At 38.5% G+C, this 27,222-nt stretch overlaps 1 protein-coding gene across 4 annotated transcripts; it reads right to left on the bottom strand.

Annotated features, from left to right (window-relative positions):
• Positions 1 to 824: 824 nt before the first annotated feature.
• Positions 825 to 26,480, bottom strand: LOC114246580 (choline/ethanolamine kinase). 4 transcript variants are annotated; one of them, XR_016325233.1, is made up of 10 exons: positions 25,020 to 25,223; positions 15,871 to 15,992; positions 14,294 to 14,468; positions 11,837 to 11,989; positions 8,298 to 8,477; positions 7,357 to 7,486; positions 6,428 to 6,744; positions 4,201 to 4,298; positions 3,157 to 3,345; positions 825 to 2,819 (listed from the first exon to the last, which is right to left on the bottom strand). XR_016325233.1 is itself a non-coding variant. In XM_028179167.2 (9 exons), the coding sequence occupies exons 1-9, from the start codon at positions 26,205 to 26,207 to the stop codon at positions 2,709 to 2,711; spliced, it is 1,386 nt and encodes a 461-aa protein (XP_028034968.2). In that variant the 5' UTR covers positions 26,208 to 26,480; the 3' UTR covers positions 825 to 2,708. The 4 variants fall into 4 exon arrangements, 2 of the variants coding, with proteins under 2 accessions (XP_028034968.2, XP_028034967.2); XM_028179167.2 differs by lacking the exons at positions 4,201 to 4,298; positions 25,020 to 25,223 and adding an exon at positions 26,199 to 26,480; XM_028179166.2 differs by lacking the exon at positions 4,201 to 4,298.
• Positions 26,481 to 27,222: the final 742 nt, after the last annotated feature.

Here is a 27,222-nt window from a genome sequence, read left to right as displayed (position 1 = left end):
GCCGTGAAGCAGTAATGCGTTTCGGTCTGAAGGGTAGGGCAGCCGTTGTAACTATACTGAGATCTTAGAACTTATATCTCAAGGTAAGTGACGCATTTACGTTGTAGATGTCTATGGGCTCCAGTAACCACTTAACACCAGGTGGGCTGTGAGCTCGTTCGCCCATCTAAACAATAAAAAAAAATGCTGACTTCATCGGACTTGTAGGCGTGCTCACGGGGCTTAGGTTAAGGGTTTGCTGATACTAGCTCTGGCAAGAACAGTGCGTCGGAGAACCTATAATATTCGCGAAGCAGCTGCTCCTGAGTCGTTAGGCTACCTTCAGAGGAGCTCGGATATCTGTTAGCAAATCCCACCCCTCCTGGTTGAGCCTTTGCTCGCCCACCTGTCCGGGTGAAGCTAGAAAGGTCTCCGGGCCAACAGTGACGATTTAGTTATGTAAAAAAAACCTACCACCGGATCGGAATCGCGACCCACTGAGCAGTATATGCGTTTATAGAGTGTATATAATAATATATGTAAGTGTATCTCAAAAATATCGCTAGCGAACTTCAGGCTTGTGTCAAATATCTTGTGTGGTATAATGGCTGCCGTCAATCTTGGAAGCTTTGGCCCGTGGTCATCAACAAATTCAATAATACAATTGAAAACTAAAAACACACTTGAATAGCAAATCGAGTTGGTTTACTTACCAAGCTAATATAAGCGTGTTAAAGTCAAACAAAGAATGGTCAACCGCTTACAGAAAAAAAAGTTAAACTACGTCTTATTGCAAATAATAAAAAAAATATTGGTAATTAATTAGAAAAAAAAAAACACCATCATCAGAAACATGATTTTTATTTAATTACTAAACAATTTACAAACTTTTTTACATCATAATAATTAAATATCACATTCATTTTTTAATTTATGAATTAGATAAAAAAAAATCATCGCTCATTAAATACGTTAAAGTAAAAAATCAAGCGAGTGCATTTGAACCTAACAAGTTCATAAAGTGAAACTGCAACATATACAATTGCAACCGTATTTAAACGGAGAAAAGTTTTATAGAAAACAGCGCCATCTACCGTTCAGGGATCTCAGTTAAAGCCGGCACTTTTATGAATAATATTTCTTAATAATTTTAGTCGAAGGATAGAAATATTCAGTTGTCACTACAAATCCGATCATCTTCACAAACTTGTATAATGAAAATTTACAACTACATAAATATTTTCTAACTAAACTATTACATGCGTTCTTTGCACAACTGTAAAACAAAACATAAAAAGTAGTACATATTTTTTTACATAATTTTTGGTAAACGTAAACATTTCTTACATACGATTTATTATAATCACAAATAAATATTGGAACATCGATTACGAGAAATTTCAGTCAATATTTATTAAGATGTGACGTAGAAACAGTCGGATGTTCAGTTGAAGACTCGGGTAAGTCCACGACCTGCTCTGTGTTAAAGGATTATCGGGTAATTACGTGCCTTGAAGCAGTAATGCGTTTCGGTAAGGGTGGGGCAGCCGTTTTAACTATACTCGAGACCTTAGAACTTATAATCTCAAGGTGGGTGGCGCATTTACGCTGTAGATGTCTATGGGCTCTTGTAACCGCTTAACATCAGGTGGGCTGTGAGCTCGTCCACCCGTCTAAGCAATAAAAATAAAAAAAGCCTACAGAACTAGCATTAACGCGAAGGGTTTTGAAGTTAGGTAGTTGGTAGGAATACGCGAGAATACTCATAATATAACAGAGGTTGTATGCACAGGATAAGAGTTGTCCCGATTGAAGCACAAAGTTATTGGGAATGGGAAATAAGGGCCTTTTTTTCTTACAATAAATTTAAAAATGGATACTTGTATAGGACATGGGAGAAGATTTTAGCAGCGTTCGAAAGAGAACAAGACATTTCTACTGCACGATATGTTAAAATAAATTACTGGAATCATTCATATGATACCAGTGCTGTTACCACAAAACGTTTTCATGGCATGAAATCTATGTTCATATCGCTTATAATAACAGTCTTAGATTGAACAACCGACCGAATTCTGCACCACGTCAATCATTTAAACATTACAGACAAACAATTAAGTCACTAATATAATTAAATGGAATATAAGTACGTATAATTAAAATTATTATTTTTTTTTTTCGTTCGAGAAACTCACTTTGAGATGTCGCGCCATATGGGCACTGAATTGGGTAACTACAAATGTTTTAGTCATTCTGGAGACGTCAGCAATGATTATCACCGTTGATCTACTCAATGAGCGAATGGCTCATCAGCAGCCTCAAAGAAAAACAGACTCTGAGCGAGTTTAGCCACTATCAGCATCACTACTGAAGGAACTATTAAATAGGATTTTTGAGATATATCACTTTTGTTTTTGTTCTAAGCATATCTCTCACTAATTAATTTGCAGTCTATTCGAATAATTAACAGCAGCATAGCGAATTTAGAATAAAAATGGTATATTGTGCTTGTATTGAAAAAAATTAAAACAGCGCCACCTATTGTTCACTTAAAACTCACATCACTTTTTAACCGCCATATAACGATCAGTCTTTGCAACTCCGCCCATTCTTTTAAAAACACCGCCACCTAGTTGGGTATGGTGACATCAGTCCGAACTTTTTATGTAACAACGCCATCTATGGATTTAATCCGACAGCTGCACGGCCCCAGTCAGTTGGGATACCTCTCATATGTCGACCTCGCATATTTTTCGTTTCTGGGGCAGACCGCAGTTGTCCTTCTTTATGACCTCAATCTTGAGACGTTGGTACGTTTCGAACCTCGACAGCGCGTATTCCTGCGAACATACAAATAAGTTTTGTTCAAAGTCGATTCAATATTATTTTTAATGCGTACTAGACGTGATCCACGGTTTTTATCTAAGGTATCTATCTTTTAGCTCATAGATGTTCACTGCTGGATATAGGCCTCAACTTTGACAAGGGTCAAATTTGCGACTCCGAAAGAATGTTCCAAGTTGTAAGGACAAAGAATCGCATGTGGGTTTCTTTGGTCCATAAATCCGCAGTATTTTTTTGTAGATCCGTTGTTTACAGAAAACCAGCGTTAATTATCCTTTCGACAAATTCAAGTCACCAAGGACTATTTCGAAGGAATTTGGACGCAAAACTCACCCAGTATCCGAAGGGTATCTGACTCTTGGAAGCATTGACAATGGACCAGAGCGTCCAGAACAGGTGACTGGCGAGGGCGAACGCTTCCACCTCGTTCAACAGATGATTAACGTCATCTATACTCGGCTCCTGTGGCTCCTCGGAGACGTTCGACGAATAATGTTTTAAGTACTCCTTTATGAATATTTCCTGAAAACAAACTTATCCTATTAAGGCTCGGCATGAATCAGTCTTGTCCCTTAATCAGAACTCTGTTCGTACTATCTTTGCCTTAACTCGAACTTCACTCTCCGACTAACTCCTATCCTGACCAAGAACACGGCATTAAGGACACAAGAAAACTGAAAATTTCAGAACTGACCCAATATCAATTTGAGACATAAAAACATAAAGGTATACATAGCTTTCCCGTAATTTTATTGGTTCGGCTGAGACTGAAAGGTTTTGGGTAATAAAAATGTATTGCAGCGCCATCTATTATTGGATCTGCAAACTAGACTAGGAAACTATCTATTATAAAATGTAATTACTTTAAGTCATAATAAAAACAGGGCATGGACCATTTACTATCTGTTTATTAATTTCTCTAAATTACAGTCAGGCGACGACCATTTTGTCGAACTTGAAAACGGTCCAAACGGATTGACCTCTCCATGTACGATAACTATTTACAAATCTGAGATCTTCCTTACTTAGATGTAGCGGCATGTATGTTCAATTTTAACTTGATCCCTGTTTAACAATATACTACATACAAATTATAGGTCACTGGTTAAATGGATTGTTGATCATGTTGTTTCCATTTGACACATCAATCAGGCTACCTTTGTTATAAAATTTAAAACCGTATTTCAAGTGGAATTAGGTTAAATATTCATTTGGTAGAATGATCGAAGTGCGAAACAATATGATCATCACAAATTATCCCTTTCTCGCTGATTGTTTTTTGTGTGCGAGCGAACGAGATAGCCTTTTTCTGTGAACTTAAACACATTTCAGAGGCACATCAATTTATAAAATCTATAAAAAGTACATTCAAAATACTTTCGATTCCCGTTTTTATTTTTTCCATCGGCTGCCATGTCCGAAGGCAATGAGATCCGGCTTACGTACGGCCCCGTTGTCTATGGAAGTCGCGGCTGCTAGAAGAAAGCACACAGACACAAAAGCTGCGTAGTGATGGGGTCGTTCTTCCATACACATATACACTTTATTTGTCTCATTGAAATGCTCCTAGTATCTACACGTGTGAGCGAAATCCTTTTGGGGCCACTGTTTAGTAACTTCATTACATCTGCGACTCTTAGTTGTGAGTCGGGCGCCCCATCATATTTTATGATAAAAATTTTTATTCCCTACCTATGCTGATAGCCTTATCCTTGACGTGTAGGTGAGCTCACGGGGCTCAAGCCGGGAGTGTTGCTAACACTGGCCCTAGCAAGAGCAGTGCTTCGCAGAATCTACCGCTGGATCGGAAACGTGACCCACTGAGAAGATCCGGCGAGAAACTCAGTGGGCTGTGTCTATGGGTTAATTCACTCGTCGAGCCCTTCGTCGCAAGCGACGGGTTCGACGAGGACGGTGACCGGTGCTTGTGATACCTAAAAGCACCGTTAATGGATCGGGAGGATCCGTAATGACGTGTTTCGGGCGACGTCGACTGCTTACCATTACGGTCTACAGGATCGGGTATGTATGATAATAGTATTTATTATCAACTACTAAATTAAGCTTCCTATCAGTGTTCAAATTAAACTCAATTAGACGAACGCATTAATAGACAAACAAACAAACAAATGTATATATTGAACAGAAGCGTTTGGGAATCGTGCACGAAAACGTTGAATTTGCAATTAAAACAGTTATTTTACAATTACGCAATGTATCGTTAAATGTAAATGGGACGCTTTACATTGCATATTCTCGCTTTTATCGGGCGCTACCTTCAGTTTTTGTTAAAGTTTGTTACCGACGGTTCAGAAGCGATTCCCTTGCGCCTTGCATCATGAGACACGTGTACCAGATTTTAAAACTACCAAAATATAATTGAATGCATACCCTCACAAATGCAATCTTAAACAATCTACCAAAACCCACTTTAAGAGCACACGGTTATGTTACATAAGCACACAGGTTCTTACTGGTGGTAGGACCTCTTGTGAGTCAGCGCGGGTAGGTACACCACCCCGCCTATTTCTGCCGTGAAGCAGTAATGCGTTTCGGTTTGAAGGGCGGGGCAGCCGCTGTAACTATACGGAAACCTTAGAACTTATATCTCAAGGTGGGTGGCGCATTTACGTTGTAGATGTCTATGAGCTCCAGTAACCACTTAACATCAGGTGGGCTGTGAGCTCGTCCACACATATAAGCAATAAAAACAAAACAAAAAACACAGACATGAGGTCGCATTCTCGATTATGCACAACCACTGCCCTACCACTCCTCCGAGCTAAACTCTATATTTGCTTCGCGAGACAGTCATGCAGGACGCGCGTACCGACCCACACTTGCCACATTAGACATTAAATCTACAAATCGTTTCGAACCGTGAACCAAGTCTATTGTTTTAGACCGCCTCGATTAATTAATGTTAGAAATTGAACTGGAAAAGGGTTCGGTGTCACAACAATCTTGATTTACCGAATATTATGCATTAAAGAGTTCAAAAAGTGTATTAGCAGTCGCCGGTTTGCTTTAGATGTCAGTGTACGATGATTCCTTTTTGCAAAACTACCCTCCTTAATATACATATTGCAGCGCCATCTATTAATGAGCGACAAAACAACTTCTATGGCCTTTTCGTGTATTTTTTTATGATTTATTGTTATTATTGGCGCACTATTAAATTCGATGTGCAATTTCAAAGAAAAACACGCAGTCGATCCAGTGCGCGATAGAGACTCATGCTAACTAGTTAAGCAATAGTCAACACTGGCGCGCAGATAGCGTAAGACTTTCAAAACCGGCTTAATAGAAAACATTTTACTAGCGTTACATTGGACGCAATCTATAGCAAAGTTATCGGCGAGGTCGACGACCTCTCTGTGAACTTAACATTACATTGCGTTTTTTTGCCAAAACATCAAAATTAATATTATCGAGAGTGAGAAATAATTTGACTTTAAGAAAACAGTCACTTCATAAAGAAAATGGTCAATGGATATAGCGCCGACAAATTCTTCACAAGCACAGACCAAACGTTCACGCTTCCATATAAATATAAAACCTTCGGTAGCTTTCGCGGGCAAAGTAGACCAGGATCTCGTCTCACCTTTTGCTCCAAGGTCGGGCAGTCGTCCTGGCACTCATGGTAGAACGGATGCGCGTCATTCGTATAGTCGTAGGCCCATTCCTGGAAGTGGTTCGCTATGTCGAAGCCCCTGTGGTTGTAAGCGCAGTACTCGAAGTCGATGAGGAAGAGCTTCGGCTCGCCGCTGTCCGAGATGTGGCTGGAGATGCTGTCGGACGAGATCTCGTCGAGGTGGTAGTTCTCCTTGCTCGACTTGTGGTGCTCCACGTCGTAAGCTTGAAAGATCGTGGTCATTTCGTCGTCGGCGTTGGCCGAGTCCTCCAGCATGAGAATGTTGCCTGAATTCGAAAATTAGTATTTAATGGCTTGTCTATGATCGGTGTCGAGGATTGAGAAGTGGCTCTTGTCAGACGCGGACGTGTCGTCGCGATCACGAAGCATCTTTGAGTTCATTCCAAAGCTGAGTGGTTGGAGCCTGTTTTGGGTAGCTTTTGAAGCCTGTTTGGGATACGTTAATCGGTGGTAAGAAGCATTGGGAGCATCCCCTCATAGATACATAACACTTTCCGGCCGATTCTTGAAGCGAAATAAGGTATGCTGGATACATCATGGTCTATTATCATGTTCTTACTTTCTAACAAGATCTTGCATAATCTGCGCTATGGTTTTTCCAACAATAGAAATTCGACCGTAATGACTGGTACCTCGAAGCTTATATTCGTTTAGCGTCTAAAATTTTATTTCGTTATCGAACCAAAATATAATCATCTCGTCAATGAATAAATAAATAAAAAGTTGAACTGACAAGGTAATGGTAAATTACACTGTCTGCCTGTTAACATGTAATTGACTGTTGAAATATACGTTGTTGGTTCACACTAGACATATAAACACATCCATTATTTAGTTATATATGTATATGTATTATTATATATTAGTTGCCGGCGCACCTTCCTGCATGTCGTTGTGACAAAAGACGACAGGTGACTCGACCGTAGCCAGGAACTTCTTCAGCCAATCAATCTCCTTGTTGAAATCGATCGACTTCAATTGCTTTATGATACGCTGTTCTTCTTCGTTCTGTTAAAAAACACACACATATTAATACTGTGACACCGAGAGCCATCTATTGGCCGAGGGCAGAAACAAACAAACAAGTGCCATTTTGAATTTTCAATATTGTTTTTTTTTATTGCTTTTACGAGCTAATTGGCTAGTTACTGGAGCCCGTAGATATCGACAAGGTTTCTGTTTTTATAGAGCAACAGCTGCCCCGCCCTTCAAACCAAAACGCATTACTGCTTCACGGCAGAAATATACAAGGTGGTGGTACCCACCTGTGCGGACTCACAGCACGTCCTACCAACCAGTACATGACGGTCTATAATCATGTTCATTCATCCTAACAGGATCTTGCATAACCTGTACTGCTTTTTTCCTACAAACGAAATTTGACCATAATGACTGGTACCTCAAGACCTATATTCGTTTAACAGAGTCATCGAACTGTTACAGAGTCCCTCTCCGAGGTCGTTTTGAAAAAGAAATTAAATTAATTAAAATAAAGTTTATCGAGTTGTTTATGTATTACAAGGAGGAAGGGACTCTTAGGCAACCGATTAACGCAATAGATGAGAATAGACTGACTGAAACACGGACTACGTGGCTTGGCTCTGCCGCTGGCATTGCTGGAGTCCACGGGCGACGATAACCACTCACCATCAGGCGGGCCGTATGCTCGTCTGCCTACAAGGACACAAAAAAGTCATGACTTCACTCATGAAACTGCTGACATAAATATCGAAATCTATGACCTAAGGTTGTGTCATCTAATTAGGGTTCAGTAGACGGTTCTAATAGAACGAACCCCGGGGTTACAGGTCGCGTTTACCTTCCCGATGGTGTTCAGCCTCTCGTCCTTGCAGATCTTCAGCCACTTCCACATCGTCTTCCACAACCAGTTCGGTTCTTTTGAGAGAGGGATGTCCATCGAATGTATGGCGGCCATCTTCTCCGCTATCTTCATAGAGAGGGCAGGCTCGGCTAGTTCCCGGGTCAAGAGAGGTCTGGCCTGAAAATGATGCGCAAATCAGCAGCCGCGATACCATTACAACTTCAAATGAATCAAAGCTTTTTACTACCGACAGCAAAAAAACAGTTTGTTTTTTTATTGCTTAGGTGGGTGGACGAGCTCACAGCCCACCTGGTGTTAAGTGGTTACCGGAGCCCATAGACATGTACATCGTAAATGCGCCACCCACCTTGAGATATGAGTTCTATGGTCTCAAGTATACTTACAACGGCTGCCCCGCCCTTCGAACCGAAACGCACTGCTGCTTCACGGCAGAAATAGGCAGGGCGGTGTTACCTACCCGTGCGGACTCACACAAGGTCTTACCACCAGTAAAAGAACAACAAATTCAAGCAACTACTATAACTATACTATATATCTTATACTATAACATCGAGAGGTGAGAGGGTATTTGGATTAAACGACCTTTATCTTTGTAATTAACGGTCCGTTTCATTTTGTATCAGCATCAACAGTTCGATGTTTTTAATTGAAGTTCAATAAAGGTTAATCCGTTCAAATACCTAAAGAGTTTTTTTTATGATTTTTTTTTTCTTAATTTTAATCTTTTTAATGGCTCTTCTGTATAGTTGCAAAAATGTCGCTTAACCTAACTAGCTTTTCACCCGTCGAATATTAAATTAATTTTTCTCCTACCTACGCCGAAAGTTCGGTTTTCCTCCCGCTGTACAGGGAAGAAAGTCTAACTTTTCCTCCCTGGGTACAAGTGCGCATGCGCGTTTGTGTCTACGTCTGCTCTCACGCATCTAAAATTCTCCGCCATCGTTGTGCTCGGGTAATTTGCAATATAGTGTTTAGTGTAAAAGTGAAATAAACAAAAGGCAATAAAATTTAATACTGAAGTATTAAACAAAGATGAGTTCAGACGGTTCTTATTCAATTAGTAGTAGTTTATTTAAAAATTAAAAAACAGTTAATTTTTTTTATGAATATGAGGGGGCTCCCCGCCCCCCCTACCCCCCCTGCCAGGGCTTCGCCCCTGGACCCCGGCTCGGTACTCCACGAACTTTCGGCCTGGTAGGAGAATTTCGGTTAGGTCATTGGTTCGGGAAGAGATCTGTTCTCGCCAAGCCAAGCCTAATTCAAGTTCACACATCATAATCGAAACTAGATTTCATAATGTCTAATCATGCTTTATTATTTGCAATTTAATTTATAATCGTATTAATTTATATTTAAATTTAACATATTTTTGTGCTATCTGTACAAATCGAGTAACATGGGCATAAAAGGTCATATAACATAAAAAATAATGACGACTTTTGTTTTTGACGACATTATCCAAAAAAATATTTTAATTATAAGTATCTCAAATTCGGGTTATTTGGGTCTCCCGCGCGATAAGCCTGATAAATATGGGCCTTTAATTAATAACATTTCCTTTTTTATTTATTAATTAGCCAATGTAGACACACGGCCAAGTCGCTCGCTATCCACTGACGAAGATGGCACGTTCAAAGAATTAATTTAGACCACAAAAATATCTAGAAATGATGTTTTACCTAATCATATTGCTCAAAAGTCGATGGTACGAATTAACGATATCAACATACGACCTTTGATCGTGGACGCCAAACCTTTTGGCTAATCCCATGGACTTTAAAAGATGAAGTATCAATGGAATCGGCTTCCTTTGCGGTTAAAACAGAAATGAGGGTAATTCGCAACCATGCATACAATGTGCACTACAACAGATTCACGATTACACTTTACATTGCGCGGGCGTCGACTTCTGCCTAGCGATCGGACCAAAAGTGGCTTACACTCTTTTCCGTAAGGTTTAAGCTATTTCCATACCGAATTTCGTCAAAATCGTCTTTTTTCCGACCTATTCGAGTAATCTCGAGGGGTTATACTAGATTCGCAGAACGAGTGGGTGAGCTCACGGGGCTCAAACCTGACGTCGTTGTTAACACTAAACCTAGCAAGAGCAGTGCTTCGCAGGATCGATAACTGGATCAGAAACGTGACCCACTTAGAAGTTCCGGCGAGAAACTCAGTGGGCTGTGTCTGTGGGTTAATTTACTCGCCGAGCCTTTCGTCGCAAGCGACGGATTCGACGAGAACGATGAGCGGGGCTTGGTACCTAAAAGCACCGTTAGGGAATGGGGAAGATCCGTGATGACGCAGTTTGGGCAACGTTGACTCCTTACCATTCAGTCCACAGGATCAGCAATGTGGTTACCGGCCGCCACAATGAAAGGGTTCTCGTGTCGTGTTGCTTTGTCGAAATGGCGTCGAGCGATAGAGACGCACGATAGACCCAAGCGTTAATTTATCGAAAAAAATTGTAATATTCAATCAACCCCTTCTTTGTATTACACAAAATAATGATAATTCAGTGATAATAATTAAATTCAATTATAAATTCGTATGTAATTTTTCATTAATATTTCTTTATAACGTAAAATTATCGTCCGTAAACCGATTTTGCAGAAAACCAATTAATTGTTTTATGAATTTATTGCATGAAAGACGATATGTGTAAGAGGGGAGTGAAGAAATGGTATATGATATGATAGAGGAGTATGGAAGGAGAAAACATGTTGCGCCGACCCCACGTGACAGGGAGAAGGGCAGGAGAATGATGATGATGTGAATTTGGAGAAGTTAACGCTTTTCCTGTCGCAAAACAATGGCTAGTTATCAATATAATGTTTGTGTTGCTTGTATTGTTGCCTACTTAAGTGGATACCGTTTTTTTTCTTCTTAATTTTATTTTTATTTGTAATTTTTAATTGTAATTTGTAATTTTGTTTTCAATAGCTAAAGCTATGTACATTAATACGGGTTTGCTAAGTGCATATACCATTTAGATTGCAATCCAGATTAGATCTAGGTACTGCTAGTACGATTTGGTTAATATGTACTGCAATGATTGTAATTCAAATTGTACATACATTAATTAAAAAAAAAAAACACGCGTGGCACTCGGGGACTGCCGCGATAAAGCTATAAATAGCTTAACGCAATAAATTGCATAGCATTTTTTATCAGCTTATGCAATTATAATTAGTCAATAATAACTTAATATTAAAACAATAATAAAATAAGACCACGCTATATTTATAAACATTAACAAAAGCAAAACGTTAACTGTCCCCTTCACACTCATAAGCAAGACCGCGCACGAGAGAAAGATGGGCAGCCTTTTCATGATGCGCATGCAGTGCGACATCACGCCGCGCGCTTATTCACAAACACTACAGAAGCGCAACGTGTGAATGTGTTGAACGTGACCTACATGGTAGGCGGAGTGTCAGGTTTTATTTTCGTTACGGAATTTCTTGATTCGGTCGCCGCGCTCAAAAGCTATGCAATAGCTTAAAAAAACTCACCGGTATGTATTCTTCGATCCTCCCGCCGGAGAAGACTCCGTGGAGCTTCGGGCCCAGCCTCCTCTCGGAGAGGAGAGTGAATATGACAGATTCTGTGACGATAGCGTCCATGGCCCTCTCGCCGTGGACCTGGCCGTATATCCTGAGCAATACCTGCGGCAAATTCGTACAGTTTATTAACCATTACACTTGATGATCACACATGATATCACACTATGGTATAGAGGCTGTTTTTTTCTTCTTTTCGAAATAAATGAATGGTAAAATTGTGATAGATGGCATCGTTTGGTATTTTAAAATCAAAAATTAAAACGTTTAAATATACAGTCAAACCTGGGTAAGTGAGAAAGCTCTATAAGTGAGAGTAATAGCCAGGACCCGTTATTTCAGCTCCCAAAACCTCTATTAGCGAGAAACAGAAACCTCTGTAAGAGAGAGTCGTTTTTCCCTCAAGGACCCCTGTAAGTGAGACTGCTACCTATCTATACCTCTATAAGCGACAGCCGAGCTTTATTTATTTAAGAGGAACATATTACCAAAAAAATACAAATTTAACATCTGCTATTTTATGACTCATTCTTAACTTTCGTGGAACTTCCTATCATTGTTTTTGTATTGTTTTCTCGTCAATATTGAACCGGGTCTATTTCGTGGAACTAAATAACGTTGTTATTTTATCGCATTCTTTTCGAATGGACACGTGTGCCTGTGTACTGTCCTGTTTGTCAGACTTACTCAGTTTATCGTTAATCAATTGCGAAGGAAAGTTCTGTTCTGCATCATGTAAAAACGAAAAATTAAAGTACTGTCATTAAAGTCATAAATTTAAAATAGTGACTGCATTTGAATCCGGAAAATCGCGAAACGAAATTCAGAGAGAGCATTAGCGAGAAACTCGGGTTAGTGAGAAACCTCTATAAGCGAGAATGAGATTGTGCTCCCTTGAACTCTCGCTTATCCAGGTTTGACTGTATATGATAATAATGTCAGGTGAGATGTTATAAACCTTATTACTAGTGTATAGTAAAGGTGAAAGGCTATTTCGTTTAAGCGACATTTTTGCAACTTTACAGCAGAACTGTTTAAAGTTTAAGCATTTAGAAAAAATGACATAACAAAAAACCTTTTCAGCTATTTGAATGGAGTAAGCTTAATTGAAGTTTAATTAAAAATATCGAACTATTTATGCTGATACCAAATAAAACGGACTTTTAATTACAAAGATAAATTTCGAGCGTTAAGCGAAATGTAGCTTAAACCAAATTGACTTTTTTTTCTAAACTCGATTGATGGCCTCGAAGGGGGCATTTTAGCGTAACCCTAAAAAGTAGGTGAGCTCACAGGGCTCTAACCTGACGAAGTTGCTAACACTGGCCCTAGCAGGGCAGTGCTTCGCAGACTGGTGGTTGGACCTCTTGTGAGTCCGCGCGGGTAGGTACCACCGCCCCGCCTATTTCTGCCGTGAAGCAGTAATGCGTTTCGGTTTGAAGGGTGGGGCAGTCGTTGTGACAATACTAAGACCTTAGAACTATATCTCAAGGTCTGTGGCGCATTTACGTTGTAGATGTCTATGGGCTCCAGTAACCACTTAACACCAGGTGGGCTGTGAGCTCGTCCACACATCTAAGCAATAAAAATAAATAAAAAATCTACCACCGGATCGGAAACGCGACCTACGGAGAAGATCCGGCGAGAAACTCAGCGGGTTGTGTCTGTGGGTTAGTTTACTCGCCTAGCACTTCGTCGCAAGCGACGGGCTCGACGTGAACGATGACCGGCAAATAACCTTTCACCCCTCGATATGTATTAACATGGATCGTTACATAAATTCGTTTATATATGGATACTGTTTGTTTTGAATTTAGATATGTTTAGGACTGAGAAATGGATAAGTTTTAAGAATCACTCCGTTGATGCACTATTCAATTTTCTCACTGGCGAGAGTTATATGAGTCGTCTATTATCAAAGGTGGCAATCTGTGCATTTGGACAAAAAAATGTTATTGATATGTCAATACAGATTGATTTGAATATAATAGTCTCCTTCAAAGAATACGGTTCAAAATCTGCATTAAATAAAGTATTAACTTAACCTGTTATTTATCTAAGATGTCGTTCAGAACAGTTTTGTGACTGCCAATGAAATACAAAGTCAATAATTCGTTTTTCTGATTTATCAATAATTGTCCACAAGTCACATTGCCGGCTTTGATAATAGTCGACTCATATGTGCTGATTGATCAACAAATCACAATTTTATCGTTTTTGCACCGGCACCATGTTTTTAGTTTTTTTACATACTCTCTTCGCGTAGTTTTTATTATAGTGTCAACAGATGGCGTGGATAGGGGATTGAGGAAGTAATAAGGAAAAGGAAGTCCCAACACCGTCTGCGAGAGTCCTACCTTGGATAGATCAAGTCATAGATGCGGCAAACAACAAAAGTACCATAATCACCTTCTTTGGTTCTTCGATGCTGAAAGAATTCGATCTGGCCATCGATTTCTTGACTAGCTTACTGGCCGCCGTCTCCAGTTCGGTTTCCGGGGAGCTTTCGCGTTTCGTGAACGTGCAGAGCTTCGACGGGTCTTCCGGAAGGGCCACGTAGTACAGGAAATTCGAGAGACCGCCGCTGCACAAGGTGAGACCGTGTCGTTAAGTTTAATGTTTCGGGTTCAGGACAATAGTCTCAATATCCGCCTATTTTAATACGCTTTTATTAGCTTTAGATGTATGTATGTGTGTAACGGAATCTTTGAACATGATTTTGACCCCCTTCAAAACGTTGGATTAACTCGAAATTTGGTATACTTATTAAGGACCGATGACAATACAATATTAAAAAAATATATTGAAAAAGTTGAAATTCAGCTATAAAATTACAAATAAATAATAGTTTAAAAAACTAACAAAATACACTTTTATAGAAAATTCAACTAAAAAATAGAAAATAAATTTTAATAAATTTGAATTACTATTTTTAACTATTTTTTATATAATATAATATTTTTATATATATAAATATATAACTATTTTAATAACTATTTTTAATTCAAATTTATTAAAACTTATTTTCTATTTTTAGTTAGATTTTCTATAAAAGCGTATTTTGTTAGTTATTTTAAACTATTATTTATTTTTTTGTTGAATTTCAATTTTAATTTTTTTTTATATTGAATTGTCACCGGTCCGTAATAAGTATACCAAAATTTCGAGTTAATCCGACGTTTTGAAGAGGGTCAAAATCATGTTAAAAAATTCCGTTACATACAAACATACATACGTCTGAAGCTAATAAAATCGTATTAAAAACATATTTAACGAAGAGTGTATAGCCAACATCGCCAGTATCAATAGTGACTTTATGAGCCGTAATTATTCTAAGTAATGATTACGAAATTAATTATCGGTAAACTTTGTTTATTTACTGATAATGCGGTTCGTTGTAGTTTTCCGGCGACCTCGATCGTCCCATTCATGTTCAAACGCTTCAGTTATGTGCCGAGTGGAATGTTTTGAAATCTTCTTATTTTTTCTCAACCATATCCCACTAGGTGGGGTCGGCACAGCACAATTTTTTCTTCTGTTCTCTTCTATCAGCCGTCATCTCAACACTCACTCCTCTCTTTCTCTCATATCGTTTTTCACACACTCCATCCATGTCTTCTTGGGTCGACCTCTTCCCCCTCTACCTTGCACTACCATTTCCATACATCTCCTAGTCACATGCATCTTCTCTCTAGCCATCACATGCCCGTACCACGTTACTGGTGGTAGGACCTCTTGTGTCCGCAAGGGTAGGTACCACCGCCCTGCCTATTCTATCTATCTATTATTTCTGCCGTGAAGCAGTAATGCGTTTCGGTTTGAAGGGTGGGGCAGCCGTTGTAGCTATACTGAGACCTTAGAACTTATATCTCAAGGTGGGTGGCGCATTTATGTTTTAGATGTCTATGAGCTCTAGTAACCACTTAACACCAGGTGGGCTGTGAGCTCGTCCATCCATCTAAGCAATAAATAAAATAAAAAGATACCTGATCCTCCTAAACTCCAATTCAGTTGGATCCACGCTCTTCCACGCTCCGTGCAGGTAGTTCCTGCAGATTCGGGCGGCGACTTCTCGCATTTCCGCTTCCGTGCCGCACATTTGCAGTTTCTAGAACAATCCATATAAGGTAAATCGATTGGATAGTATACACCTATCTTATTATTACGAATACTTGGATTTTGAAATATGAATGCAAGAGGTGGCAAATTTTTTTTTCCTACCAAGCTGATATCCTTGAGAGGCTATTTCAGCGTAACCTTAACTAGTAGGTGAGCTCACGGGGCTCAAACCTGACGACGTTGCTAACACGAAACCTAGCAAGAGCCGTGCTTCGCAGAATCTACCACCGGATCGGAAACGCGACCCACTGAGGTCCGGCGAGAAACTCAGTGGGCTAATTTACTCGCCGAGCGCTTCGTCGCAAGCGACGGGTTCGACGAGAACGATAACCGGTGCTTGGGGTACCTAAAAGCACCGTTAGTGGATCGGGAGAATCCGAAATGACGTGTTTTAGGCGACGTCGACTGTTTATCATTTGGTCCGCAGGATCGGCTATGTAGTTTCCGGCGGCCACGATGACAGGATTCTCATGACGTGCCGCTTTATCGAAGTGGTTATGCCCCTTAAACTACCTCCCCTACCAATCTTCCTTACCCTCTCACGGGTAGACGCAATGTCTTACTCTTCGATGAATTTCTTTTTTAAATGAACCATTTTTATTTCGACTATGTTCATATCATTGTATCGCCTACCGCCTCGTCCCAAAGCCCTATGCATGTAAATTCATCCCTCTTCATATCCAACCCACGCTTAGGTATCTCTTTTATCAATCTTCTGCCGATGTCAACTGATCACAATTTTACTAGTGGTAGGACCTTTTGTGAGTCCGCACGGGTAGGTGTCACCACCCTGTCTATTTTTGCCGTGAAGCAGTAATGCGTTTCGGTTTGAAGGGTGGGGCAGCCGTTGTAACCATACTGAGAGCTTAGAACTTATATCTCAAGGTGTGTGGCACATTTACGTTGTAGATGTCTATGGACTCCAGTAACCACTTAACACCAGGTGGGCTGTGAGCTCGTTCACCCATCTTAGCAATAAAAAATAAAAATCAAGAATCCGGTACTAATCCACGTAGTTACACATATAGGCTGTTTCAGTCACAAAACACGTTTAATACGACGATTAGATTAGTATATTTTTATCGTAATAAACGGATTGATTTTAAACAACGGTGCATTGACCTTGCATTATTGCATAGCACGTATGCAGAGGGATCTACCTTATCTGGGCGATAATAAGGCCGAAACAATTAAGTTCTAGATAGACCTATCAAATCCGCTATCAAGAGTTAATCGGGGCTCGCTTTGACAAGTAATAATGTTAAGGGGATTATCTTGGGTAATTATAGTGTTACACCCAGTGTATTTAGTGATTGCTAGATTGCAAAGTGTGTAAATTCCAGACAAGGTTTTGTTAATTAAGTATTAGCGTTCAAGACTTCAGCGAAAACATGACAGCGAAAATTTGCAGCTACCATCTTGAGCAGTTACATCTTCAAAGGAGCCGTGGTCTAATTCTTCTAAGTTCATTATTACCACAATGTTTTCTTATGCAAAATTTGTACGCTCAGAAAGCGAGTAATTTAAAAACCTTTGAAAACTTACGGCAAATTAAAAAAAAAACTGCATCTTTATGACGTCATCGTCATTACATAGCGAGAGAGATAGCGATATATACCCACTCAGACGCGTTCTTCAACACATATTTTAAAGCTTACATCATTTTACAAGGATTTTCGATTACAAAAAGGTTTCTGTTCATTGCTGATCCGACCCTTACTTTTAAAGTGCAGAATTAAACCCGGAGAAATATTTTTTAAACTCAATGGGTGGAGGGGCAGAGGGGTAAATGGACCTATAGACATCACATTAACATTGCGCCGATCAAAGAGGTGGAAGTTTCAGTCGGATCTTTGTAACCGGAAATCATGAAAACATCACGACATACTTACCCATACATAAAGGGCTTGGGAGTTCAGGGATACTAAAATACAAAGAAGCGTTCAAAATTCTGCAAATTGTAGCTAGATTAACTTCAGAACCGTAGACTTATACACGAATAAAATAGAAGTTTATTGGACACAAATATACATCAGACAACGCAAATAATCGATTCATACACATACGAGATACAAAGTCGAAGGTAGTGGCCCTAATCTCAAAGCTAATCTATTTGAATCCCCAGGCAGGCACGAGCCGATAATGTTTTAAGATTACGCAATTATCGCTAATAGCTTTGCGGAAAATTACAGTAATCTCCGTATTCACGTCTCATTCATTTCATAAATACTGTCATTTAAATGATTCTAAGCGCGATTTTTTTGTTTTAAGGAGGTTCTGATATTTTGTCGCTTTTGCAACATTCTTAGTCGTTTACACTCTTGGCAGAGTGGTTGTGATCATCAGTTCGGATAGTGGGGCGCTTCACTTTTTTTCTTTCCTATGCTGATAGCCTTGAGAGGCTATTTCAGCTTCACCCTAACGGGCGGTTCACAAGACATCGCCATTCCTCGCATACCGTGGCCCTTGTGCACTCACTCGTTGATGGGACCGTTTAGAGCTGCCTTTATTTGGTTGGTCCAAAACGGTGATCTGCCGCGCGGTTTCAATCATGCCCTTTTTTTTTTAACGCTGGGGAATCCATTTACGGATAACCGGTCGAGGGGGCTAAGAGACCGGGTTATGTCGGACTCCGGCGCCTCCAGAGAAGAACAGGGAGAAGAAGAAGACAGGGGTCCTCCTCTTCTTCCAATTCCTGCCGGGAAACTACGCCTTGAGAAAGGCGCGCGAGGCACTGCACGGCGTCAGCCACGCAAGAGCTACCCCGCAAAACCGACTACCGACTAAACCCCATCGAGCCCCACCACTCCGACTCCACGAAACCCAAGGTACCGCACAGTGCGCGCCGAAGGCTCGCCGTCGCCGGTACCCATCCTGGTAATAGAACGGCACTCCATCCCCGGGAAAATCCCGCAGGACGTCATCTCGGAGACACACCGTGAGCGGTGCACAGGAGCCACCTTGCGCCGCCTCACCACCGGACCGACAGCCGAGTACCGGGCACCCCCGCACTCGGCACCCGATAGACCCTACGGGAGATGAACGGGAGCTTCGCGCCCGTGCCGCCCACTCCAATCATGCCCTGCACCACAAGGCCTTCCACTGAGTCGTCACACCGTCGCCACACATGTCCGAAAAAAGTGATAATGGTACCCTGAACGATAGGGGATAGACACTGCTTGATTCCGAGTTCCTGTAGAACTGATTCGTTCTGAACTCCGTCCACGATATTTGCAGCATTCTTTTCTGACGCCATACTTTGAGAACATCTATACTCTTTTTCTCATAATGTCCAGTGTACTTAGTGCGAGTTTTTTAACGTTCTCGATAGCGTAAAAACTAACTCAAATTTGTATGCAATTGGAACCGCGCAAACGGCAAACGTTCCAACCCTATACTTTGAGTTAACTTTTACGCTATCGAGAACGTTAAAACTCGCACTAAGCACACAGGTCTCTCTTTTTTCTTTTTTTTTTATTGCTTAGATGGGTGAACGAGCTCACAGCCCACCTGGCTTTAAGTGGTTACTAGAGCCCATAGACATCTACGACGTAAATGCGCCACACACCTTGAGATATAAGTTCTTAGGTCTCAAGTATAGTTACAACGGCTGCCCCACCCTTCAAACCGAATCGCATTACTGCTTCACGACAGATATACGCAGAGTGGTGGTACCTACCCGCGCGGACTCACAAGAGGTCCTACAACCAGTAAGTCTCAGCAGCGTTAATAAAAATGAGGAAGACAAGCGCTTTTAGAATTATAATTTTAGTTTGCAAAATACTGACAGTTTAAATCAATCTCATATTTACATACATACATGCCTAAATAAAGATAAACTAAGGTCATATTTAAAAATGCGCCCATATTTGCGAAAGTCCGATGCTAAAAGGGTCAATAACCCAAGATACTCACTCATGCTGTTATTTTATTACTTGTGACGTCATTCGTGGCCAATAAAGAGACGAGTTAACCATAGATTAACGATGAGACATTCGAAGCTGATTTCGGCAACAGCTAACTGTTTTTGCTGATGGACGCTCACGATGCTTATATTTTCACTGCACCGTAGAATATATCCTAACAATTGTTACCTAACCCTATCTATCGGGTTGGGTTACATTTTGATTATGATGGATCAACATTCAAATTTTATATATTTTTAAGATTGTATTGTTATTGCCATCCGTTTGCCTATCAAGATCAGATGACGTGCGGGATCAACGCCCCCCCATTGACGCTGGAGGCGGCGTTGCGGGTCGATTTTGTTTTCAATGCGTTCGAGAAATACGACCTAAAAATACTTATGATACTTAAATTAGCAAGTCCATATGGCGCATCTTAAATTCGGTTACATTTGAACAGAAACCTAAAACTGGACTTCTTTTAAGGATTAAGTGAGATGTACAAAACGTAGAATTCACATATAGTTTTCTTTTTTATTGCTTAGATGGGTGGACGAGCTCACAGCCCACCTGGTGTTAAGTGGTTACCGGAGTCCATAGACATCTACAACGTAAATGCGCCACACCCCTTGAGATATAGTTCTCAGGTCTCAGTATAGTCACAACGGCTGCCCCACCCTTCAAATCGAAACGCATTACTGCTTCACTGAATTGTGCTCGATACAAGAATAAATGTTAAGTAAAATCTATAAAATTACTTATTTTCAAAACTCCCTGAAACACTTTTCCGATAAAACTATGAGTTCCCCTCTACGGTGTTTCCCGAACGCTATGACATGTCCTTCTTCTAACGAGGCTTGTGGAGAGTCTGTGTAGTCTCTCGCGTCGTCTAGCTTATGAGTGTGAAGGGAACAGTTAATTTTTCGCTTTTATAAATATAGCGTGGTCTTATTTTATTATTGTTTTAAAATTAAATTATTATTGTCTAATTATAATTGCATAAGTTGATAAAAAATGCTATGCAATAGCTTTACCGCGGTAGTCCCCGAATGCCACACGTGTTATTTTTTAAAATGATTTCTCTGTATTATGTATTACAAAGGAAATATAAATGTCATCATTGAAGTTGTTTGACAATTCATTTTAATGACTAACACCATTGTATGCACTCATCAGTTCAATTAAAGGTGAGACGCATTAATGAAGATGGACATCAATAAATAATAATTGTCCAGTTCTTAATGAACCTTAATAAATGTAGTTTGAAAAATATAACTGTTTTAATTGATGCACTCCATTTGTTTATTAAGCATAAGTGCTATTTATGATGATTTTTATAGCTGACCCGGCAGACTTCGTAGTGCCTCAATCGATAAACAAAAGACCTAAGCTTTTGTATAAAATAAACTTAAAACAAACAAAGAATCCGTCCGACGGGAGGCGACATCAAAGGAAAAACAAAATTGTTATTTTTATTTAATTCCGGGCATTTTCATATTTATCTACCTTTTAAACCTTCTCCTGGACTTCCACAAATAATTCAAGACCAAAATTAGCGAAATCGGTCCATCGGTTCTCGAGTTTTAGCGAGACTAACGAACAACAATTCATTTTTATATATATGTATATAGATTTTTTTTATTTTTACCACATGATGTTTGCAGGTGAACAGACAATACATTAATACGTTAACTTGGTTATTAATAATCTACATTCAACAGTCCTGATGTCTGTTGGATTCTGATGATTCTAAGTTATGATTATTTTGATTTTATTATACATACTAATAACTACAAGACAAGAATACCCTAAAAATCTCTCCAAAAAAACTTAATTTGGATCAGAAACCGAATCATGGTAGTAATACCCTAAAGCAGGGGTCGGCAACCTGCGGCTCGCGAGCCACATCCGGCTCTTTGGACATGAAACTGCGATTCGTTACTTCCATACGCAAATATTATTTATTTTATATATTTTGTACACACAGCTGTTAGAAGAAACACGACAATAAGGATAAAGAGTACAAGGGCACTACTTATTTCATGTTGAAATCTCTTCCAGTAGACCCGTTTTACTGGTGGTAGGACCTCTTGTGAGTCCGCACGGGTAGGTACCACCGCCCCGCCTATTTCTGCCGTGAAGCAGTAATGCGTTTCGGTTTGAAGGGTGGGGCAGCCGTTGTAACTATACTGAGATCTTAGAACTTGTATCTCAAGGTGTGTGGCGCATTTACGTTGTAGATGTCTATGGGTTCCAGTAACCACTTAACACCAGGTGGGCTGTGAGCTCGTCCACACATCTAGGCAATAAAAAAAATACCCGCAGAAGGAAAAAATAATTAGGAACACAAACCTAGTGCATACAGTAAACATTACATATAATAATACATACACACACTTTATATTATATAGCACTTACTTTATTTTGTAAAAAAAAACATTTAAAAATTGTTCTGAAACGATCAATGAGGATTGACCACCATTTCTATCTCTTAGCCCATTGTAGTAAGTAAATGTTTAATTGTTTTAATTTTTTACTTAAGTAATAAGTGATTATCTAGTAATACCATATACATATTATCCAATTTGTTGTAAAAAATACTACTTATATAAGAATAAAGAGATATTTTTCTTATGAATAATTAGATTGGTTTTTTTATAAAAAAAAATATATTTATGCAAGTACTATTTACTATTGATAAGAATTTTTTTGTGGCTCTTTAAAAACTTAGAAATTTTGTAAATAGTAATTTTTGGCTCTTACAACTCAAAAGTTGCCGACCTCTGCCCTAAAGAATAAAATGCCCTGAATATTCTTACAGAGTGATGCACATAAGCTGGTGTTCAAATCCTGCTGGCAGGTACAAATTTTTATGAATGACCCCCAGAATGACATCAAACAGAATGAATCCCTAGTTAAAGAATAAAATAACATAATAAAAATCAAACCAGCAAACATTTTAGTAAATATGCATAAGTAAATAAGTGTATAGTATAATATATAAGTCGTCTATTATCAAAGGTGGCAATCTGTGCATTTGGACAAAAAAATGTTATTGATATGTCAATACAGATTGATTTGAATATAATCGTCTCCTTCAAAGAATACGGTTCAAAACCTGCATTAAATAAAGGTTAATACTTAATCTGTTATTTGTCTAAGATGTCGTTCAGAAGAGTTTTGTGACTGCCAATGGAATACAAAGTCAATAATTCGTTTTTCTGATTTACCAATAATTGTCCAAAAGTCACATTGCCGGCTTTGATAATAGTCGACTCATATGTAGTAGTATGTGTAGTAGTAATAGTAATAATATAGGTAGTAAGCTGTTATACTATAAAATTCAGGCTCCGATCTGTTGACACAAGGTGGACAGTCATGCTATAATGTATATTTACTGGTGGTACATTAGTAAGTTACTATTTATTTGGTGGTATTTTTACTGGTGGTAGGATCTCTTGTGAGTCCGCACGGGTAGGTACTACCACCCTGCCTATTTCTGCCGTGAAGCAGTAATGCGTTTCGGTTTGAAGGGTGGGGCAGCCGTTGCAACTATACTGAGACCTTAGAACTTATATCTCAAGGTGGGTGGCGCATTTACATTGTAGATGTCTATGGGCTCCGGTAACCACTTAAGACCCGATGGGCTGTGAGCTCATCCACCAATTAAAGCAATAAAAAAAATATATAAGCTCTAGTAACCACTTAACGCACAAAAGGTCTTCAGCTGTTTCAGCCATCTATGCCATAAAAACCAAGTGTTCTATAGTAGATTAAGTAATTGAATGAACTAAACAATCTGATATATCAGAAGTAAATACACTGGTTAACTGGTTGAACATAAGTCATTAACTAAAGAATCTCATATGATAGCATTTTCTTCAGTTTTCGAGAGTTATACACACAATTAAAACTGTTGTTATAGTCTAAATAAAATTTTTTGGTCTCCAATATTACAAATACTTCACAGTTTCATCACCCCTGGTCAGACGACACTCCGTCGTATATTAAACAGATCCAAATAGTCAATTTATGTATTCTTATCTAACTTCCTGCCCCTTAATTTTTTTTAATTAATGAGGGCGTATTTAAAAAAAATAATGATTACCAAATCACCACAATGTGAGAATGTTGCCTTCAGATCATTTCAATAATCCATCTACGTTTGTTCCAATGGATCTTTGGGCTGTGGCTATTTCTTGTTTCGACAGTAAGTGAACTAAGCGGTTATTTGCTCATTCTACAAATATGTTATAATTTTTGTGATTTCAATTTCATACATATATATATTATCCTCGTGTGTAATGTGTAGGTAAGGATGGTGAACATGCATAGTCGACAACTTCCTGCCTCATTCTATACTGTTTGGACACTCACTAATATCTACAAACCACTTAGAACCTGGCGATTAAGCCATTACATAATCAATCTACCACAAAAAAAGTATTGTAGGGCCAATGATGCCAATGCCAAAATTAGTATCAAAATACTATTTTACTGTAGAAAAAGAGACACTGTTCTTTAATTACATGTTTTTATTGTTTCCTTGACTATTCAAATAACGAGGAAGATGTGAAATGATTGCAAAACAAACAGAGCATTTTTATCATTCCAACATTTGCAAGGTTAAAGTTTTCATGAATTACTTGTCATTTTTAGATATTTTTGAGGGTCGAACGTTTTGTTAATTATCTTTAGAGTTAACTTTAGTGCAGACATGCTAACAGCGTATGTAATGTTAAGTGTATACCAAAGACCATACATAAACTTCTCAATGTAAATATCGCCAACCGCCGTGAAAGATGCGGTTATAAGTTATATTTTATTACAAAGGAATATCGTGCCCTTTAAACTATATCGCGTAGTTGTTTCGCGGTATCTGAAATTCATAGTAGGTACCTAAGGCAATTTTTTTTCTGCTGCTTTATGTTCAACATCGTCAAGTAACAAGACGATTCCTACAGAAAATCGCTGTTGTCCACACACAAATGAGCAACATAAACTTATTATAACACAAATGAGCAACATAAACTTATTATAACACAAATTATCGTATAAGCTTAGAATTTTTAAGAATTTATACAAATAATATTCCATAACACAAAACCTACCGCACAACTGTTCCGATTCAACTCCAAAAATATTTTATACGTCTTTCGTACGTTCATTAACAACCTTTTAATCGAGTAAAACATATTTAGTATCTTTTGATAAGAAGAAAAAATAAAGTAGTACGAAATTTGAACTTGCACTAATTTTATTGGTCACATTCCAACACATAAAATATGTAGGTAAGAAAGTCACCTAAGTCACGTTATGTATCGATTTTTGACGGATTGCATTGGACAGATATAATGTTGCCGGTTAAAAAAACGTCAGATCTTTCCGAATTTTTAGGAAAGTGCTTTTTAACGTATCTTATTAAATGTATTTTTGATGAAGATTTTTTTATGTTTATTATTTTTCGGAAAAAGTAAATTAATCAATTTATTGTAGAAAAAGATCATGAGAATGATAGTGAAATAAGCTTTAGTTTTCATTTCTTTTTAGATTTTTTGACTTAGTAGTCATTTGAATTGCATAATTAAATTGCTGGAGAATCAGGCTGTTTCTTTATAGATACAAGTCAATACAAATATCTTAATTTCGTTATTGTATTTAAGAATATTTTACACATCGATTGTAAATTTATCGTTCAGCTTTAATACGGTAAACATAAGGTCAGATTAACTCCGAACCGAAATAATTATCAGTAGCAAAAACGTTTTATTGAATGAGTTTGTTATTCTTTGTAGTATCATAACTTATTTAGTCACTAATATCTCCCATTAAGAACTAACTAACGAGAAACGAATTAATTTCATGATTTCAATAATACTGTATGGTTTTAATTGCACTTTAGAAATTTCCAGATGCAGTCTTGCATAATCATTTGTTTGTATTTGCCATGTAGTTATTTTGTAGTTTTTAAAATTAAATACATTTTTGAACGTACGACCGTGTTAGATATTTTCAAAAATATACCTATTTGTTGTTTTGTTAAATTATGGTATCACAATTAAATCTAATATTCTTAGTTAATACATACTTCTTTGTTAATTATAGTTTAAAAACTCTTTTACTATACTAACATATTCACGGTGTGTGCATACAATGTATTCGAGCCCAGTTTATTATCTTTCTACGGAACGACGTCACTCGTCATACGATGTTGAAAAAAAACGCTTTTATTTCTATTTCAGAACGCAAATCGCAACGGGACACAAAAACAATCCCGTTAAATAAATTACCTTTGCCATGTTCACGTATTAATCTTCTTTTTATTCAGTAAATAGCTTTTATTTCTTGATTTTCCTTTTTAAACAAAACACAATGTCAATACACGTTAGACGAGTCTGGTGTGCGCAAGCTAAAAATATGTACTGAAGTGAGCTGACTCGCGTTTGTTGAGTGGACCATGTGAAAATTCGATAAGGCTACAATGCTGACTTGTATGCGAGTGCGAAAGAGAGAAAGCATACGACAAAGTCCGTGTGCGAGCTGAACCAAACGTCAACCTTCAGTGTCGACCAGCGACGTGTCTGTTACGTCATTATGAACCGACAATTCCCAATGACAGTTGGCTTCATCGGGATTATTCAAAGACAATATACCATTTCATTTGTTAGGATCATAATTTAGAGTTACAAGCATTGGGAATGAGAAATGCACAAATAAATATTTCATCAATGATTCACGATCCTATCGACGTAAGACGATCTTTTGGTTTTCAAAAATAAATAAATCGAAGAGTGCTCTTTTAATTCCTTTGCATTTTTGGTTACAACGACGCAGTACGGACGCATTGTATTGTTACATTGTTTTACAATGTTGCCTTTTGTGTTGTAAAACTTAGATGTATTCATTGAACGCCAATAACGTTTATGACGTAGATACATTATGATTAATGGTATTTAGTGGGTAATTACAATTGTGTCATATCTATCTAGTAACATCGTACGCGATTAAAACTAAGTACACTCTTGCTGTTCTAAATTACCAATCTTTAAAACCTTGATACATATTAAGTCTTATGAATCAAATAAATAATGTTTTTAGGTATGACTTATTGTTTTTTATTTTTCTGCATATTACCAGTTTGAGTGTTACACCGGTCACTCACATGTGCACGAATACGCAAACCCGCAAGTGTAGGACGACATTTGCGAATGATTATGCAAAGTTTTCGCTGCATTCGTGGTTTTCCAAGCTGTGTCGGTTTTTTAACAGACATCAAAGCGCGCGAACCTCGAACCTTCATGTAGTCTCCCACAC

The sequence above is a fragment of the Bombyx mandarina genome, chromosome 23 (genome assembly GCF_030267445.1).
Source record: "Bombyx mandarina strain Sakado chromosome 23, ASM3026744v2".
NCBI classification, from domain to species: domain Eukaryota; kingdom Metazoa; phylum Arthropoda; class Insecta; order Lepidoptera; family Bombycidae; genus Bombyx; species Bombyx mandarina.
The sequence above is the reverse complement of the archived record's forward strand: the minus strand, read 5'-3'. Positions and strand labels throughout refer to the sequence as shown.

Coding starts and splice junctions, on each gene's coding strand:
- LOC114246580 (XM_028179166.2), bottom strand. CDS start 25,103: ATGTTTTACTCGATTAAAAGGTTGTTAATGAACGTACGAAAGACGTAT. Junction 7,487..8,297: donor GGCTGAACACCATCGGGAAG/GTAAACGCGACC, acceptor GTTTTTTAACAG/AACGAAGAAGAACAGCGTAT. Junction 3,346..6,427: donor GCCCGACCTTGGAGCAAAAG/GTGAGACGAGAT, acceptor GTTTGTTTTCAG/GAAATATTCATAAAGGAGTA.